The sequence below is a fragment of the Lissotriton helveticus genome, chromosome 8 (genome assembly GCF_964261635.1).
Source record: "Lissotriton helveticus chromosome 8, aLisHel1.1, whole genome shotgun sequence".
Classification (NCBI taxonomy): domain Eukaryota; kingdom Metazoa; phylum Chordata; class Amphibia; order Caudata; family Salamandridae; genus Lissotriton; species Lissotriton helveticus.
Window position 1 is genome coordinate 1,337,708,822 of NC_136069.1, and position 17,770 is coordinate 1,337,726,591.

Consider the following 17,770-nt stretch of genomic DNA (forward strand, 5'->3'; position numbering starts at 1 on the left):
CTTCTCAAATAGGGTAAGAACAGTAGTACAAATCTCGGGTCCCTGTCGGATCCACAGAGAAACTAGACAGTGAAGACTGCTGTCACAACTAGTTTTCACATTAATAATGGAACCACTGGCAGTAATTACGCTTAACAAGATGCAAATGGTGGTATAAAACTGAACCGGGTTGACAACATACTTTCTTAGTATGCAGATGGCGTATTATTGTATCTGGAAAATATAGATCTCGATCTTTCACCAGTGATTGACAATTGGACCTACTTCAGAAATGATTCCTGATTGTTAATGAATTGTTCCAAAACATATTTATTCCCCTTGAAACCGGGGAGCTAAACAAGGCGAGAATTTACCTAACACAAACTGCATTAAATGGGAGCGGTACACATTCCGTTACCTTGAGGTATACATATATCATAATGAATTAGAGCTTATAGAAGGTAATTTAAACAGGAACCCCAGAGCTATCAAGGGCTAGTTAGAATTTTGGAAATACCTTTCACTATTAGTTTATAGTAGAGATATCATGTATTAAAATTATTATTTTACTGCTACATCTGAATTACTTTGTTAATATGCCGGTTCTCCTCTGAAAATCCTTTTTCAAAGATTGCAATGCACTCATCGCTGACTTGCTTTGGAATGGGAAACTTCATCGAGTAGCACGCTACAAAATACAATTATCCATCAAAGAGTGTGGATTTGCGGCACCTGATTTTGAGCAATCTCATATGGTGGTACAACTTCAATGGTTAGCCAAATAATTGACTGACAATTGCTAGACGGAAGCCTAATACCTAAACTTATACCCGGATCCCAGTAACCAGATATGGCAAAAGCTTACCATAAGGCAAGACTCTTAAGATTAGTGAAGGTGCTCATGAGCTGCTAGGTACAGTATCACCAGGGCAATCACGAACTGACTGCTTACTCACCAGAGATACCAGTAGAGAGCCATCCAGGCCTGCAAAGAGCAGAGTTGGAACAGATACTAGAGATATGGAATAATATAGGTAGAGCTAACATAAAGAAAGTGTACTAGGAAGGAACACGTAATCATTCCAAAATATGGTTGAAAATGTTTGTATACTGAGCGGCCAATTTTTGACCTTAGGAAATTACAACTATAATACATAAAATCTGAAAGAACAGAAGTAATGAACCTCTCACACCTCAAGTAATGACAGACATTCTAACTATTGGATCTAGGAGGAAAGCAGTAATAGACCTATATTGAGGAATCATGGACAACCCAAAACAACTTGTAACTCAGCTTAAGGAGTAATGGGAGAGGAACATGGGGAAAGACATCTCAGCGAAAATTGGCACATATTGAGGAACGTCTCTGCAGTTTACAGAAATGTACGCCTGAAGTTAATACCATTGAATTACCTCCACATGACATTAATGACACCAAGAAAACTATCAAGCATCTACATGCAATCCAGTATAGCATGTCAGAGATGACAGCAGAGAAATTCCTGATTCTATCACATGACATGAGATTGGAAGACCAAGACCCCATACCGGAAAACAATAACAAGAATAATATATAAGGTCACAGAATATTAATCCATAAGTCTGTCTCCTGAGATTAATGGCATGGCCAAAAAAAAGAAAAATAGGCTCCAAATACATAGACTTTATTTTATGAGTTACAATAAGAAACATTTCCATGAACGGAAAAGCCACCACTGCTCATAGTATACAGAAATAGTTGTTTTTGTTTAAATAAACTTTTATTGGCATTTCAGAAAAAAGAAAGAAACAAAGGTACATGTAACATCTTTGATGAGCATAGACTATACATTATCTCTTCCAACTGGAACTTTCTCCACAAGTCTTTTCACATGTTTATACATGTTCCATGTTGCAGCCTAATACTCTGACAATGCTATTTTTACACTGAATCTCGCTACTAAGTTCTTCTAAGGTCCTTTTAATGTCAATGATTCTGGCCAATATCTATGTTATGCCAACTTATCCCTCTATCTCCCCCTACCCCCCTTGTTGGACAACTAATTTTCTTGTCATCTATGTGACGCGTCTACTGTTCCAATATCCTTCGTTTGTGTACTCATGAAGTCTGTGAGTTATTCGTCCAGATCTGTGAGTTCCCTGCTTGTGGGGGATGTAGCTCATTTATCATTGCCGACCATGCCTGGAGGTCATCTACCAGTTTTTCATCTCTCCTAACTTGTGTCATTCTTACTCTCTCGGCAATTGCCCACTCACACATGTCTTTAAGCCATCTTTCAAGTTCGGGGGTGTTGGTTTTTGCCATTCAACTGCAATGCGTCCCCCTGCCATTGTTAAGCCCAGGATCCCAAATTTCCTGCTTAACTTCTAGTTTTTTGGTGTTGAGAGCAGACCCAATATTACTGTCCGCACCTCCCTTGGGACCACCCAGCCCGAGGCCAATCTTAATTTTTGCAACTCCTCCTCTCAGAACTCTTCCACAGCTGGGCATGTCCACACCTCATGCAGGAAGTCGGCCTCTAGCTCCCGGCATCTGGGGCACTCACTGGTTCGCTCTGTGTAAATTTTGCTGACGAGTTTCGGAATAAGGTTTGGTGGACATAGTATATTGTATTAATTTAAAGCGGGCATTTGATCATCCCTGTTTTACCCCTTCATTGCCAGTCTTTCTCTGTTATATGTTCACCCATCGCAACTTCCCATCTCGCCTGCAGTGGGATAGGTTTTAGTGGTAGGTCCTCGCAGGTTGCTTTGTAGAGGTGGGTTATCATATGCTGCCCTTGCGCCATATTCAGCATCACCTGTAGAGTTCTTGTTACAGGCAGCTCCTCTGGGAATGTTGGCCATATCTCCCTGGTCACCTGCGATATTTTTGCATATTGTAGGTATTGTCCAATGCTGAGCTCGAAAGAGGCCAACGTGTTTTCCCGTGAGATAAACTGCCCGTTGTGGTATAAGTCTCCCATAGACACCCATCCTCCCTCTTTCTGTTTACAGACCGACATTGATTCCTTGATTTTAGCATACCCTGAGATATTCCATAGGAGGGCCTTAGGTGCATATGGTGCATGTCTCACCACTTTTCTGATTGTGGATTCCCAAACCTTCACAACGTGCCTCTTAAGAAACAAATCTGCACCGGGAACTCCTCTACCTCTCATTAATAACTCCGGAAGGAAGCCTCCCTCATGTGACCCCTCCAGCAGTCTTTTTTTGTAGTTCTGAAAATTCTGGACTCGTGAATAAAACTTCATCATAGCATGACGATTTTTATATCAAAATACCGAGAATGGCTAGTACACTATGTACAAGCATTTTCGTCATATTCCAGTAACGATTTCAGCTCGAAATCGTCATTTTCGTCTTGAACCCTTGGTTCCATTTTCTGTACGGCAGCCATTTTGTGGGTTGCCCTCACATAGGCTTATAATACAGCTAAATTCGATTCCAAAGGACACGTACACCTTAATTGACTTTTCTCTGACCTGAGCAAGCTGAAACCATTGCCCCAGGCCGAACCTGTTTGGTCAGTTCCTCTCCCAGTGGCCGAATGAGATAGCATCAAGGCACAACATGCCATAAACCCTTTTCATCGCACACACACCCTGCCTAATCTTGCTCACACCTGTCCCTGCTCTTTTCCCTCACTTGCTTTATGATGAGGAGGTGCCCGTTTTTATTGGGGGTACACCGATATCTGATGAAAATGTTGGGCCTTGCCAGGTAATTTATTGTGGGCTGAACAAATTGGAATGTGGGCTTGTCATCATGACTCTGCTTTTGCTTTGTAGTAAAAATATGTGAATAGTCTACTGTAAATGTAAGAATGTTTGCCTGGAGCTGAATATTTTGTATAAAAAGAGAAGCCTGGCTTTGTAAGATTGAGCAGTCTCCTGAGAATATACATCCCGTGTTGTTGTACTTCTAGGACGCCTGTTACTTGGTTGCAGCCAATAAATTCGATCTTTGACTTCACCTAGAAGACTCTGAGTTTCTGTGGTCTAAATCAGGAAAGTACTCGAGGTCTTTGGGTGTGTACCCTGACATCACTGGGTTACCGGTTCGGTACCGGTTCTGAAAAACCCAGTACCTCAGTTGGCGCCCAACATCGGGCGATACCAGCGGTACCGGTCCAGCCAGAGGTTCGTGAGGAGCTTCGTGTGAAAATTCTGGAGGAAGGCCAACCACTTCATCGACCCCCGCATGTCGACGTGGTCCGAAAGTCTTTGCTGCGAGGTTCCCCGCTTCCCGACGGCTACAAAGGACTGCTGCCCTGGCTATCGCCCTGATTTGGACCCTTGAAGTTTGGTAGAGCAAAACGATAGACGAGTCTTCTGGTGACGTCATCGATATCTCAGTTAAGTATAAGTGGAGCGTCTCCCAGTCCTTAGTTGGTCTTAGTTTGGGTATCCCCTTGGGATCACTTTGTTTGGAACTTGCAAGTGTCAAAGCCGAAGGACTCGTGTATTCACGAGAAATATCGTAATCGATAATCCTTTGAAGTTTGAAGCTAGACTAGAGAGCGAAGATGCCTGGTCTTAGCAGACTTGGAAATTTGTTTTGTCTTGGTTGTAGTAAAAGGGATTCCCGATTGGAGGACTCGTGTCCGGTTCCTCCGATTGCAACTCCAACTTATGTACTGTATGTGAAACATGGTGTAGGCCCCATCACATATAATGAAGTGTGGATCAAATACACCAGAAAAGATGGTGCTTTAAAATGGCCCCAATATCGTAGCTTTGACACGGAAATCTTAGATAACCTCGAAGTTAAACTTTTTAAGAAGAAAGCCCGGCCGGCGATGTTTGACTCTTTCCGCTGATGGCGTAAGGAAGCCAAAAAGAAGGAAATTAAATTAGCGAAGAAAAATAAGAGAGAAAGGGGTATTTCGATAATGCAAGCTGCTATGCAGTTTAAAGACAATGAAGAAGAACAGATGAGTGAGCAGTTGCACAGGCAACGTAAAATGGTAATAGATAAATGTTATCCAGTTTTGCCGCCTCTTCAGCAAGATGCAGCAAAAGACCTTGAAAAAATCCCCTAATGTCGCATTTGTTAAGTTCGCCACCCCCTTATGCGGAGAATGCTACAGCACCTCCGCAACCTTTAGTTGCGCAACCTGCGATTGCATTGCCTCCTGCTCCTCCACAGCACCCACCAGCTATTCTTCAGCTGGCTCCTGCTCCTCCGGTGCAGCCTCCTCAAGGGCCACCAACTTTGACATCTGCTCTGCCTACACTTTCTACAACTTTAACTACTAAAACGACTACCACTCCTGGTACTCCTCCTGATACTGCCTCTGCATCTGCCTTGTCCCACCCTGCTTTCCCGCTTGTCTTTTCATCGACTTCTCCTTCTGTTCGTCAGAGAGTGGCTAGTACTGTCGCTAGTTTTTTGCATCCTCTCTTTGGTGCAACGAGTGTAACTCCTGACACAGAGCGCAAGCAATTGCGTAGTCAACTGCCTGATTCTAGGGAAAAGGAAACGTTGAATTGTTTGGCACATAAATGGGTTGCTGACCCGGAAAAATATGATTTAGAATGTGTTATGGATGTCTTCACCCAGTGGGAAACATCGAAGCAAAGATACGTTTTTGAGAAAATGTGTGTTTTCCTGTGTGAAGATTTAGAGGAAAATGATTTGGACTCTAATCCTCCTGAGTTGAGCCATGTACGGTTCGAGTTTTCAAAAGGCGCAATTGTGGGTTCAGATGTTAAGAAAGCAGTTGCGACATTGTTGTCACTTAGGACTGAAGGTGTTTCTAAGTCGTTGTTTGAATCTGATTCTTCTGGTAAAAAGAAGGGAAGACAATATCCCATGAGAGAAGTTCCCCCACAATGGAGAGAGGGTGACGCAAATGCTAATCCGATTATTCTGCCACACTTTCAGCGTGTGTGGGTACATGTTCCATGGAAGCGAGCTGAAGTTTTGGCCCTTAAACAGACATTGCCTGATCCCCGTAAGAATCCTGCAGGGTATTACAAGGAATTGTCACAGACTGCAGGTTCATGCATCATGAATTTAGCTGACATAGAGATGTTGTTTGGGAACGTTGTTCCACAGCCTTTATGGGGAAAGATTCGCCATGCAGATCATGATCAGGAGTTAGGTGACTCATGGGCTAATATTGCTGCTGCAGATGACCGACAAGTTGGTGGTGCTAAACCTGAGCCTTTAGTAGCAGAACTTCCTGGTAAAATCATTGATTACATGAAAACTTTAATGCCTGCGATGCGTGTAAATTGGGATAAGTTGTCTGCATGTAAGCAGAAGAAAGATGAAACGGCCTCAGATTTCTTCACCAGGTTTGAAGAAACTTTTGTCGACCACAGTGGTCAAGATATGAGCACAGAAGGTGGTCAGCGATTGTTCGTTGATAAATTTGTGCACAATCTGCTTCCCGAGTTGTGTAAAAAGTTGAAAGATTCAGAGAGTTCTTGGGCAGTTTCCTCTTCAGCACAGATATTGGCTACTGCACAATATTACGAAAATCGAGATAAAGATGAGAAAGATAGAGCAGATAAGAAAACTAAAGAGTTGAAAACGAAGGTTTTGTTACAACAAGCATATCCGCCACGTGGTGGTCAAAATAGTGGTGCTCAGAGTAACTATCAGAATAGTTATCAGCAGCCTCAACAGTTTCAGAGGAACTCGCAAAGAGTCGAGTATACTCAACCACGTGTCCCTGTAGGCCCCAATCAGTGTTCATATTGTAAGGAAGAGGGTCATTTCAAGTATAGTTGTCCTATTTTATTACAGCGTGCAAATGGTGCTTCTGGTGTAAGAGGTCGAGGTGTTCAACAAGCGTCTAGAGGTAGAGGACGTGGAAATTTCCCCCAGAACACACAGTCTCTTCCACCTCAAAATTCAATGAATAGGTTCAATCAGCAGAATAACGCGTCTGGTAGGACGGCTCAGTACTATGCTGATGATTACTATGCAGAAGATGAGCATGTGGAAGGTAATGATTGCTAGGACAGCCATAGACAAAGAGAGGGAGTTGTTTCAGTTCCAGTAGATCAGAGTGGACCTTACGTTGAGGTGATTACATCAGGTGTGTCAGAGCCTTTTCTGTTGGATACTGGTGCTACAAAGAGTTCTATTATGCACTCCAAACTCCCTGGCGCACCTTTGTCTGGCGAAATGAATGTATCAGTAGGTTTTTCTGGCGCCCCAGTTAGAAACCCGATTTCTGACCCTTTGTCCCTTTCTGTTGGACCTTGTGAATTCGAAGCACCCCTTATTCTGACAACAGGTTGTGGTGAAAACTTGTTAGGATTAGATTTGCGTAAAAGATTGTATGCAACTTTGTACTGTTCTCCTTCGGGAGTACAACTTACACTGGGTAAGAAATTGGTTTCTCCAATGTATTTGTCAAGGGATAAACTTCCGACAGAATTGTCGTTTCTTCCTGATATTCTTTGGGCTACTGGTCCTAATGATGTGGGTCTTTTGGAAATACCACCATATGTTGTAACATTGAAAGCCAATGTTAAAATGCCACGAATTCCCCAATATAACATTTCTAGTGAAGGTGAAAAAGCTTTACTAGCGATCATTTATGATCTGATTGAAAAAGATGTGATTGAAGAGACAAGAGGCAACGTTTGCAATAGTCCTGTTCTGTCTGTTTTAAAACGAACTGACCCTTCCCAGCCACCTGTTTACAGATTTGTGATTGATCTTAGAGAGGTGAATAAAATAGTTGTGCCACAATTTCCAGTTGTTCCTGACATTACTGCCCTATTGACTATGATTCCAGCTTCTGCCGCCTGGTTTTCGGTGATTGACTTGAAGAATGCTTTCTTCAGCATCCCGATTGCTGAGGAGAGTAGGGATATTTTTGGCTTCAGTTTAGGAGGACGAAGCTTCCGCTTTAAACGCGCTCCACAGGGCTACTGTGAAAGTCCATCAATATATAGTCAAGCTCTAAAAACACAGCTTGATACGATTGTATTACCTGATGGCGCTACCCTCATTCAGTATGTTGATGATTTGCTTGTTGCTGCAGACACTGAGAAAATCTGTAAAAAAGCCACGTTGTCATTGTTGCGTCATCTGTGTGATTTGCATCACAAGGTGTCACTTTTCAAATTGCAATATTGTCGACAAGAAGTGACCTACTTAGGTCATCTCTTATCGAAGGAGGGAAGGAAACTGACCCCAGAAAGAATTCAGGCAATAGCAAAATTGAGTGTGCCAAGAACACAGAGAGAAGTGCGTGCTTTCTTGGGCATTACATCATATTGCAGGCAATGGATACCAAATTTTTCGTTATTAGCCAAACCTTTGGTGGCATTAACGTGTAAAGATACACCCAATCCCGTCCCTTGGTCTGAAGAGTGTCAGAAAAGTTTTTCTGAACTGCGCAATGCATTATGTTCGGCTCCTGTGTTGGGTACACCCAACTACAGTAAGCCCTTTACATTGTATGTCCATGAGAAAGAGGGTTGTGCATTATCAGTTTTGACTCAGTTGTTTGGAGACAAGCAACGTCCATGCGCATATTTTTCGTCGACTTTGGATCCGGTAGCTAAAGCATTGCCGAGTTGTTTAAGACCAACAGCGGCAGCAGCTGTTTCTATTCGACAGTCTGCTGGTCTAGTGATGAATAACATGTTAGTTGTGATGGTTCCACATGCAGTAGACACGTTGTTAAACAGAACCAAGACACAGCACTTAACTAGTGCTCGATTGTCAGGTTACAAATTAACCTTGTTAGCAAGTCATGTGCACGTAAAAAGATGCAACACACTCAACCCAGCTACGTTGTTGCCAATTGTAGAGGAACTAGATGCTTCTGAACAGCATGATTGTTTTCTTAGAACAGAAGAAGAAACGAAAGGGAGAGTAGATGTCCAAGATACTCCTCTTGCTGAATGTGATGGTACATTATAGGTGGATGGTTCATGCTTCAAGCTCCCGAATGGTGATACGACTGCAGCATATGCTGTCACGACTTTGCATACAATTGTTGAAGCTGCACGTACTCCACATAATTCAGCTCAAGCAGCAGAATTGATTGCACTTACAAGAGCATGTGTGTTGTCGAAAGGAATGAAAGTGACCATCTACACCGACAGTCAGTATGCGTTTGGAGTGGCTCACAGTTTTGGACGATTGTGGAAAGAACGTGGGTTCCTGACTTCGCATGGAGCTAAGATTCAGCATGGTCAGTTGGTGAATGAGCTTCTTGAATCACTGACCTTGCCTCTGCAAGTTGCAATTGTAAAAAGCAGTGCTCACAAGAAAGTGACTGATGATGTTGGTCGTGGAAATGCATTTGCTGACGAAATAGCAAAAGAAACTGCAAGGAATGTGATGAGCCGAATGTATGTTGCAGGCCCTGCAAGATGGGTTGGTGATGTTGGAATGTGTGAAGACACGATAGAGAGTGTGAAGTCTATTCAAGCTGAGGCTACAGAGAAAGAGTTGAACATGTGGAGAGAAAGTACGGGTAAAATGGATGCAAATGGTTGTTGGGTTGAATTGTCAGAGCATCAGAGATGGTTGTTACCCGATGCGTATGTGCTTGCAGTGGTTACAATGGCTCATGGAATGGCTCATATCAGCGTGAAAGGGATTTGCAAGTTGTTGGCTCCAGTATGGCAAAATTCAGGAATTCCCAAGTGTGCAGAGAATGTCGTCAAGAATTGCATGGTGTGTCTGAAACACAATCCTGGTAGGGGAACCCCAACTCCAGCTGGTCATTTTGCACCTCCTACGTATCCGTTTGAGGTTTTGCAGCTAGATTTCATCCACATGGAGAGGTGCAACAATTTAAAATACGTACTCGTTGTTGTTTGTGCCTTCTCAAGATGGGTAGAAGCATATCCCCTAAAGGACAATAGTGCCTTGTCCACAGCTAAAGCCCTTGTGAAAGAGTTCTTCCCCAGGTTCGGAATGCCTAGAATGGTCTGGAGTGACAATGGAAGTGAATTTGTGGGTCGTGTGATGAAGAAAGTATGTGAAGGGCTAGGCATTCATCAGAAGTTTCACGCTGCAAATCACCCCCAATCAGCTGGACTAGTAGAATGTTATAATGGCACGCTTAAGTTAAAACTAGCCAAAATTCAAGCGAGCACTGGTCTTAAATGGCCTGATGCTCTACCCTTAGCACTCCTATCAACCAGAATGACTGTGCATTCGCGAGTGAAACTTAGTCCCTATGAAATTGTCTTTGGCCGCCCGGCCAACATATGGGGAGTGCCAAGGCCCACAAAGTTCAGTGAAATCGAACACCCTGTTTTGCTTGACTATTTGTACGAATTGACGGCTAAATTGCGTGTTTTGCATCAACAGGTCCATGACACCCTGCCTCCGGTCTCTGAAACTCCAGGTCATCCCATCGACACTGGATCCTGGGTTCTCGTGAAAAATTTTCAGCGAACAAAGAACGATCAGCCCAGGTGGACCGGACCGCATCTCGTTCTTCTCTCAACAAGATCAGCTGTTCGAGTGGAGGGGAAGAAAAACTGGATCCACGGGATCCACTGCAAGCGGATCCCTCTGCCTCTGCCATACGACCGGTGGGTCCAGGAGGGTGTCGCCGACTCAGAGACTGAAACTGTGCCACGTTTTCTGCCTTTCAGTGATGCACGAGTAAAAGGAACACTTACTGAACAAGAGAGTGATAAAATTTTGCAACCAGCTGTATCACGGTCAGTTCCATTGGACACTACAGAGCCTGAACTCCTTTTCCGAGATCATACCATACCTGGAAAGCAAAGATACAATCTGAGGCCGAGACCTATGGACAAATAAACAAAATTTCCCTTTTTGCTATTTTTGAAAGCGCAGCTCTCCCATCTGAGAAACTTGCTTATTTTTGTTTTTCGTACCGCCATCCGGGTTCCGCTGCTAGGGCCGCGATTGCCCAAAGTCTTTGGGGTGCAGCTGACGACGTTAGGTCGACAGTTCTGGTTAGTCTAAGGGAGTTGCCCTAGACTGACAGAAGCATTCCTTAGCAGAAACAACCTCCCATCGCGGGCAGCACTTTAGAGAGGATGGAGTTTTTCGAGATGGAGAGACCTGCCAAAACAATGAACTTTAAAGCCAGGATGCGTAAAATGATGACAAAGAAAAGCTTTTTGATATTGTGCATTTTCATGTTATTCAGTATGATAATGTTTTTTATAGGTTATGTTTTATTCTCTTTTCGAGTAACATTTGCACCCACTACATCGCCTGTACCTCCTCCTTCCACTGTTTTCTCACATTCTTTTCAACCCCTTCCTGAACACGAATCAGCTAGGAGATTAGAGTTTATTAATAATTCCTTTGTTCAGCTCTTGCACCAACACCAACTTGTAATGAACACAACTAACTGTTGGGTGTGTGGTCTTATGCCTCACACAACGTATAAAGGTATCCCTTATCTGGTCCTGCCTTTCAGCCATAATGGTTCTGTGTGGGCATACAGAACAATGTTCATATATGCACATGAAGTCTACCCCCTACGTTCTGTAACAGACAATACTAAGAATAGTGCTCTAGTTAAGGGTATAGTGGACATGATTAAGGAAGATATTTCCTATGAGACTATCCCGAGAGATGAGACACTAGTATACATAGGATGGAACGTGACCGGATATGGAGCTACTCTGAGTGAGAAACAGCAAGCTAAGAGATCTTCCCCGATTTGGATTGTACCCCATCAGGGTCACCTGTGTCTGCAAGGTACTGGCAAGAATCCCAGAGCTCAGTTAGGGAAGAGTATCTGCACTAAAACGTATGTTTTTGCATCTCAGACTTCCCCTTCGTTTTTAGCAGCTAAGGGTACCTATTTCATCTGCCATGATAGAGCCTATACATGGTTGCCCCCTGACTTTTCGGGCTCATGTTTTGTTTCGTTCCTGTTGCCTCCCACCTACACAGCAGCGGCAGATTAGCACAAGACAAGGATAGTTAGAGGTGTCTTGAGTAAAGAAGACACTGCAGGACAAGAATTTGGGGACTTCGTAAAGGGTTTTCTGCCGTTCTGGGGACCGATGGCTAACAGCAGGAACATAAGGCAATTGACAAGGGTGGTTGAGTCCACCGTAATTGAAACTGCTGGTGCCCTTAGTAACTTGACTGCTGAGCTCCAGTCGGATCGTCTTATGTCCCTTCAGAACAGGGTCGCATTAGATGTCATACTTGCAGACCGAGGTGGGGTATGTAAATTGATCCAATCGAGTTGCTGTGTTTTCATTCCAGATAACGCTCCAACAGTGTACCAGGCCATCTCCAAACTACATAAGATTTCCAAATCTATTCATGTGGATAAAGGAGATTGGTCGTTCATGGGATGGTTCTGGGAACTGATATCCGCCTGGGGATGGAAAATTCTGATGGTCATTGGGATGGTCTTAGCCATTCTTTTCCTGTTTGTCTGTGCGTGCAGTGTGCTCCTGCAATATGTGGCCTCTGTGCTACATCATGTGTAAGGAAACCTGTATCAAAAGACGAACTAAGTAATAGAATGATGTTACAGCAACATCTCAATGACTTTAGGAATATAGACCTGGACTCAGATTAGCATGAGATTAGGTTAAATTGCCTATGTAAGGGCAAAAGGAGGGTTTGTAGTTCTGAAAATTCTGGACTCGTGAATAAAACTTCATCATAGCATGACGATTTTTATATCAAAATACCGAGAATGGCTAGTACACTATGTACAAGCATTTTCGTCATATTCCAGTAACGATTTCAGCTCAAAATCGTCATTTTCGTCTTGAACCCTTGGCTTCCATTTTGTGTACGGCAGCCATTTTGTGGGTTGTCCTCACATAGGCTTATAATACAGCTAAATTCGATTCCAAAGGACACGTACACCTTAATTGACTTTTCTCTGACCTGAGCAAGCTGAAACCATTGCCCAGGCCGAACCTGTTTGGTCAGTTCCTCTCCCAGTGGCCGAATGAGATAGCCTCAAGGCACAACATGCCATAAACTCTTTTCATCGCACACACACCCTGCCTAATCTTGCTCACACCTGTCCCTGCTCTTTTCTCTCACTTGCTTTATGATGAGGAGGTGCCCGTTTTTATTGGGGGTACACTGATATCTGATGAAAATGTTGGGCCTTGCCGGGTAATTTATTGTGGGCTGAACAAATTGGAATGTGGGCTTGTCATCATGACTCTGCTTTTTCTTTGTAGTAAAAATATGTGAATAGTCTACTGTAAATGTAAGAATGTTTGCCTGGAGCTGAATATTTTGTATAAAAAGAGAAGCCTGGCTTTGTAAGATTGAGCAGTCTCCTGAGAATATACATCCTGTGTTGTTGTACTTCTAGGACGCCTGTTACTTGGTTGCAGCCAATAAATTCGATCTTTGACTTCACCTAGAAGACTCTGAGTTTCTGTGGTCTAAATCAGGAAAGTACTCGAGGTCTTTGGGTGTGTACCCTGACACCACTGGGTTACCGGTTCGGTACCGGTTCTGAAAAACCCAGTACCTCATTTTCCCAGTTATCCCGGTCATCTAGCCAGTGGATCGAATGATGTAGTTGTGCGGCCATATAGTAATGTTTAATACATGGGACATCCACCCCACCTTTTTGCCAGGGTCTCTGTAACGTTGTGAAACGTACACGCTTGTGTTCGGGACCCCATAGCAGGTCCGTCATCAGGATGTCTAGTTCTTTAAAGATACTGGGCGGAATTTTATGTAATGAATTTTGCAGTGCATTCAAGCATCTCAGAAAATGACCATTTTCGTAAATGCGACCTTTCCCATAAGAGATAATTGCAAGTCCCTCCAGAATCACACTGAGCCCAAAATTCCTTCTACCACTCTGCCTATATTGGGCTCCAGGAACCTTTCAGCTGGCTCTGCCAGCCTGATCCCTAAATATCTAGGGGGTCCGATGCCCAGGGCAAGCCCACCTCTGATAGCATGTCCACTGGATGGCTCGTCAAACCCTCCAGTGGCAGTAATTTCCATTTCGTTGGATTCACCCGGAGGCCCAACACTCTCTCGAACTTCTCCAAAAAAGCCAGCAAAAGTATACAGAAATGGATATAGTAAACTAAGTACTGGGCTGAACTAGAAGGGGACATGTTACATATGGAGAAGCAGAGGGAGCATTCAAAGCAGATATACCTCAAGCTTGGGATGAACTGACACACATATTCATTAGCACTACAATTGATGGCCAACCCTCATGAGCAGACATCACACAACAAATATCAGCGATTAGCACAATCAAAATTGACAACGGAATCACAAATAGTTTTCAAGACATACACTCACAGGACCCAATAAGATACTGATCTATACAATCAGCCTGGTGACTCCGATCGTTGCCGACCTCATCAGTTGATGGTTAAAGTTAGATCCTTTATAAGCCCCTTAATTGGAAGCATCTGAGGACATTGAATACAGGGGTCTTCAGAATTGTTGTAAAAGCATAGTGACTAATGAAAATAAATGTCAAAAACCACTAAAACGTTCAAAAAGTGACATCAGCAGGGTTGAGCTGGCCCTGATTACTAGAACACATACTAATGCGGGCAAATGTCTCCAAACATGAATCATTATTTCATTTTAATAGGCTAGCAACATGTGCTATATTTGTAGATCATTGACTTTAACACCATATTTGAAGACTGATTCAGTGTGACTTGCTATATTAGCTGAATCAGATAGGTCTATACTAATTGGTGCCTCAAATTTGATATCAATGTGAAAATGCTGCTTGTGCTCCTTATTAAAAGCTTAGTACACAGTCTACCAATGAATGACTGAGATGGCATTGTATAAAGTGTGGTATACACTCTCTGCCCATATTAAAACCATAGATAGAAAAATGGAAAATGTAGGATGTAGTAATGAATTTGATGAGAACAGCTAGCTATATATTTGCCTGCCAAGGTAGTAAGCAGGAAACACCTGGATTACCAAGGTAAACTTTATGAATTACTTAAGCAGAAAGTGGTATGGTTAAGTGAAAGAGTGGAATGTTAGTGGTGAAATAAATAGAAAGCTTGAAATAATCTGATAATTACATTTAGCACAATGTTCTTTCATAGTGCATAAGTGTTAAACTTAAAAAGGACTTTCCACTCCCTTTCCTTTTTCCATACCAACCTTCCAAGAAGGTAAATTGTCATGCAATATGACTTAAAATCTATTTTTAAAAAAAGGGGAACATGGCAAAAGGCAAAGAGGTAGAGACCCCACAACCTAACGTTATTCTCATATTCATTTTATAATCATTATTATAGTGGGGGAAGTTGAATTATACTTATTTGTATTTTTATTCTTCTCCTCTGTTTTCGTACGTGTTCAGTGATACTTGTGATGTTCTATCTTGTCTCATCCTTGGAACCTGAACTATACACTTTGTTTGTTATTCTTCCTCTGCCTCTAGTTTTTCTTCCTGTGTAGTGTTTTTCTCTTTCTTCCTTGTTCAAGAGGAGATCTCTCCCTCTCTTCTTCGGGTGTCTGGGTGTCAGTCTTGTGTCCAGTTCGCGTCATGCCTCATCTTTCCTTCCTTGCTTGCCTGCATGGCCAGTGGGTGTGTTTGGGGGTAGTCTTTCATGCAGCTATGTCTTTCTGCTCCTTGTTGTTTCTTTCGCATGTTTACTGTTTTCTTCTCTTTTGTTATTCATTGTTGGAGACTATGGTTCATTTCTATTTGTGTATACTTACCCATTGCTTCCACTTAGTTTTACTCCTACCATCTCCTCGCTCGCTCCTTTCTGTCATCTTCTTGACCTTACTTTCTTTGTTGCATTTGCATTTCTTTCTGCACTGGGTTATTTATTGCTACATCTCTTTTAGGTATAGGACCTTTCCTTCCATTTTGTAAGAAAGGGGGATATGTAGTATCCTACTCATGTTCTTGTTATGCCTTTTACATCCCCTGCTCAGCCAGTGTGTTTGTGTGTGTGCTCACGGAATGTTGGAGTGATGATGGTTTGGAATTTTGGGTGCCTGAGAGGTTGGAAGTGACAGTTGAGAATGGGCTGAGCAGCATGGAGGCTGCTCCTGGTGGGGCTGCTTGTACAAGATCTTATCTACTTGTGTCTGTCTACAATAAAGTTTCCTGAATTATATAATCTACCTGGTTGGACCTCCTTACTACAGTAACCCGCTGCATGATTTACAACTTTGGACTACTCTAAAAACTTACCACTCATACATTTGGAAAGCTATGGAAGTCGCAGCTGTCCAGGCATGCACATGGGAAAGCCATGTGACTTTTTTCTCGTTGTTATTTCCCAGGGACGAATTGTAACATAAAGCAATTCTGCCTTAGGGAAACTGGTCCTTTGTGCAGTTGGTCATTTTTAATTTCTTTCATGTCTGGTGGAAACATTTTCTTTTTGGGCAGGGCAAACCCCTACCCCGGCAGTCCTAAGTTGGGATCCCCCTGCCCCCCCCCACACACCCTCTCCCCCGCCACCAGGGAAAGAGATTAACTGCAGCCCTGGGCAGGAGCATAACTCTGGCCAGTTCTATGATGGGAAATTGTACAAAGGGAAGTTTGGGAATGCCCCTAACTGATGTTTTCGAGGTGTACCACACCTTGAACCACACATTCCCTTGCGTGTGACCTACTCCCATATGATATTACACTGTTGTGGGGATAAGTCCACAGGAGTAAATAGACTTACAGTTGCAAGGTCACGTTTTGTAAATATCTAGAAATACTGCCATTAATTAGTGTAAAGGTCCTTCTTGGACCAAACATGGCTTTGTGGTGTTGAAAAATACTTGAATGGTGTTTTTAACCCACAGAATCCCTTAAATGTATGAGGCAATGGCTGCTTCAGAAATCTTTGTTTGCACTTTTGTATGTTTTTACACTTTTGGATTTATTACCTAATAACAAATGCAATAATTTTTTTGTTATGTTTCTGTTTTTTTTTCTATGGTTACAAATAAGCCAATCCAGTTCAAGTATTATTTTCAAGAAAATGGTCTACAGGGAGTTTGAAGAGGACTTTGTGAAAGAGATTCCAGCTCCTGCAATTTCAGGTAAGCACAAAGTCTCAGTTTGTGCCGAGGACCTTTGTCAGCAATCAATAGCATTCTTGTAGAGTCAACTTTAGTATTGTCGCAGTAAACTGTGACCAATATTTTTGAGAGCAGTAAAGATTTTTAATTAACCAACCCACGTCCCAATAGCAGAGGCGTAGCTAGAGCTTGTGGCACCCGGGGCTATCCCTCAGATTGCCGTCCCTGGGGGGTGTGGTGGTGCTGGGAAAAAGGACGGCGAGCACTTGAAAGAGGTCCAAGAAACATGTAGTGTCGCCGCTAATAGTTACCTCGATCATGCAAGTTACATGCACATACATGGCACGGTCCCCGGCTATACAGTTGAATATACCGGTGACTGGCAGTGCAAAAGAGAACACACAGACTGCATGATCTCTCTGGGGACTAAGAAAAAACACATGTGACATCCTTCAGAGTTCTGCGTGAACAATTATCTGGTAATCCCCTCAGCACAATGCAAACATGCACATATATGACACTGTTCAGGGATCCATCATCTACAGCTGACATTAAATGACCATTCATCACGGTCCCCCCCATTAAAGCAGTGCACTTTGTGATCTGCATGGTACATGTTCTTTGCAGCAGGCACATTAACCCTCTGTGCTACCTTTCCAGAAGTCAACCATTCCACTAGACAAAACTCCGATCTCTCTCTAGGAACAACATTAATCACTGAAGTTATCATGACGTTTTTATTGTTTCTGAACATTGCTGGTGGTCAGGAAGGAGGCAGCAAGTTTTTTTAAACCATAATATACTTGCAAACACTACGCACCCACCCGAAATAGGTACCCAG

General features: G+C 42.9%; 1 protein-coding gene across 1 annotated transcript in view; it reads left to right on the forward strand.

The window, feature by feature from the left end:
- Positions 1-17,770, forward strand: part of F5 (coagulation factor V) — a 711,267-nt gene that overhangs the window by 53,649 nt on the left and 639,848 nt on the right. The window contains exon 2 of the mRNA XM_078658317.1: positions 16,859-16,950. Coding sequence (XP_078514443.1) covers positions 16,859-16,950 — 92 coding nt within the window. The remainder of the gene's footprint in view (positions 1-16,858; positions 16,951-17,770) is intronic.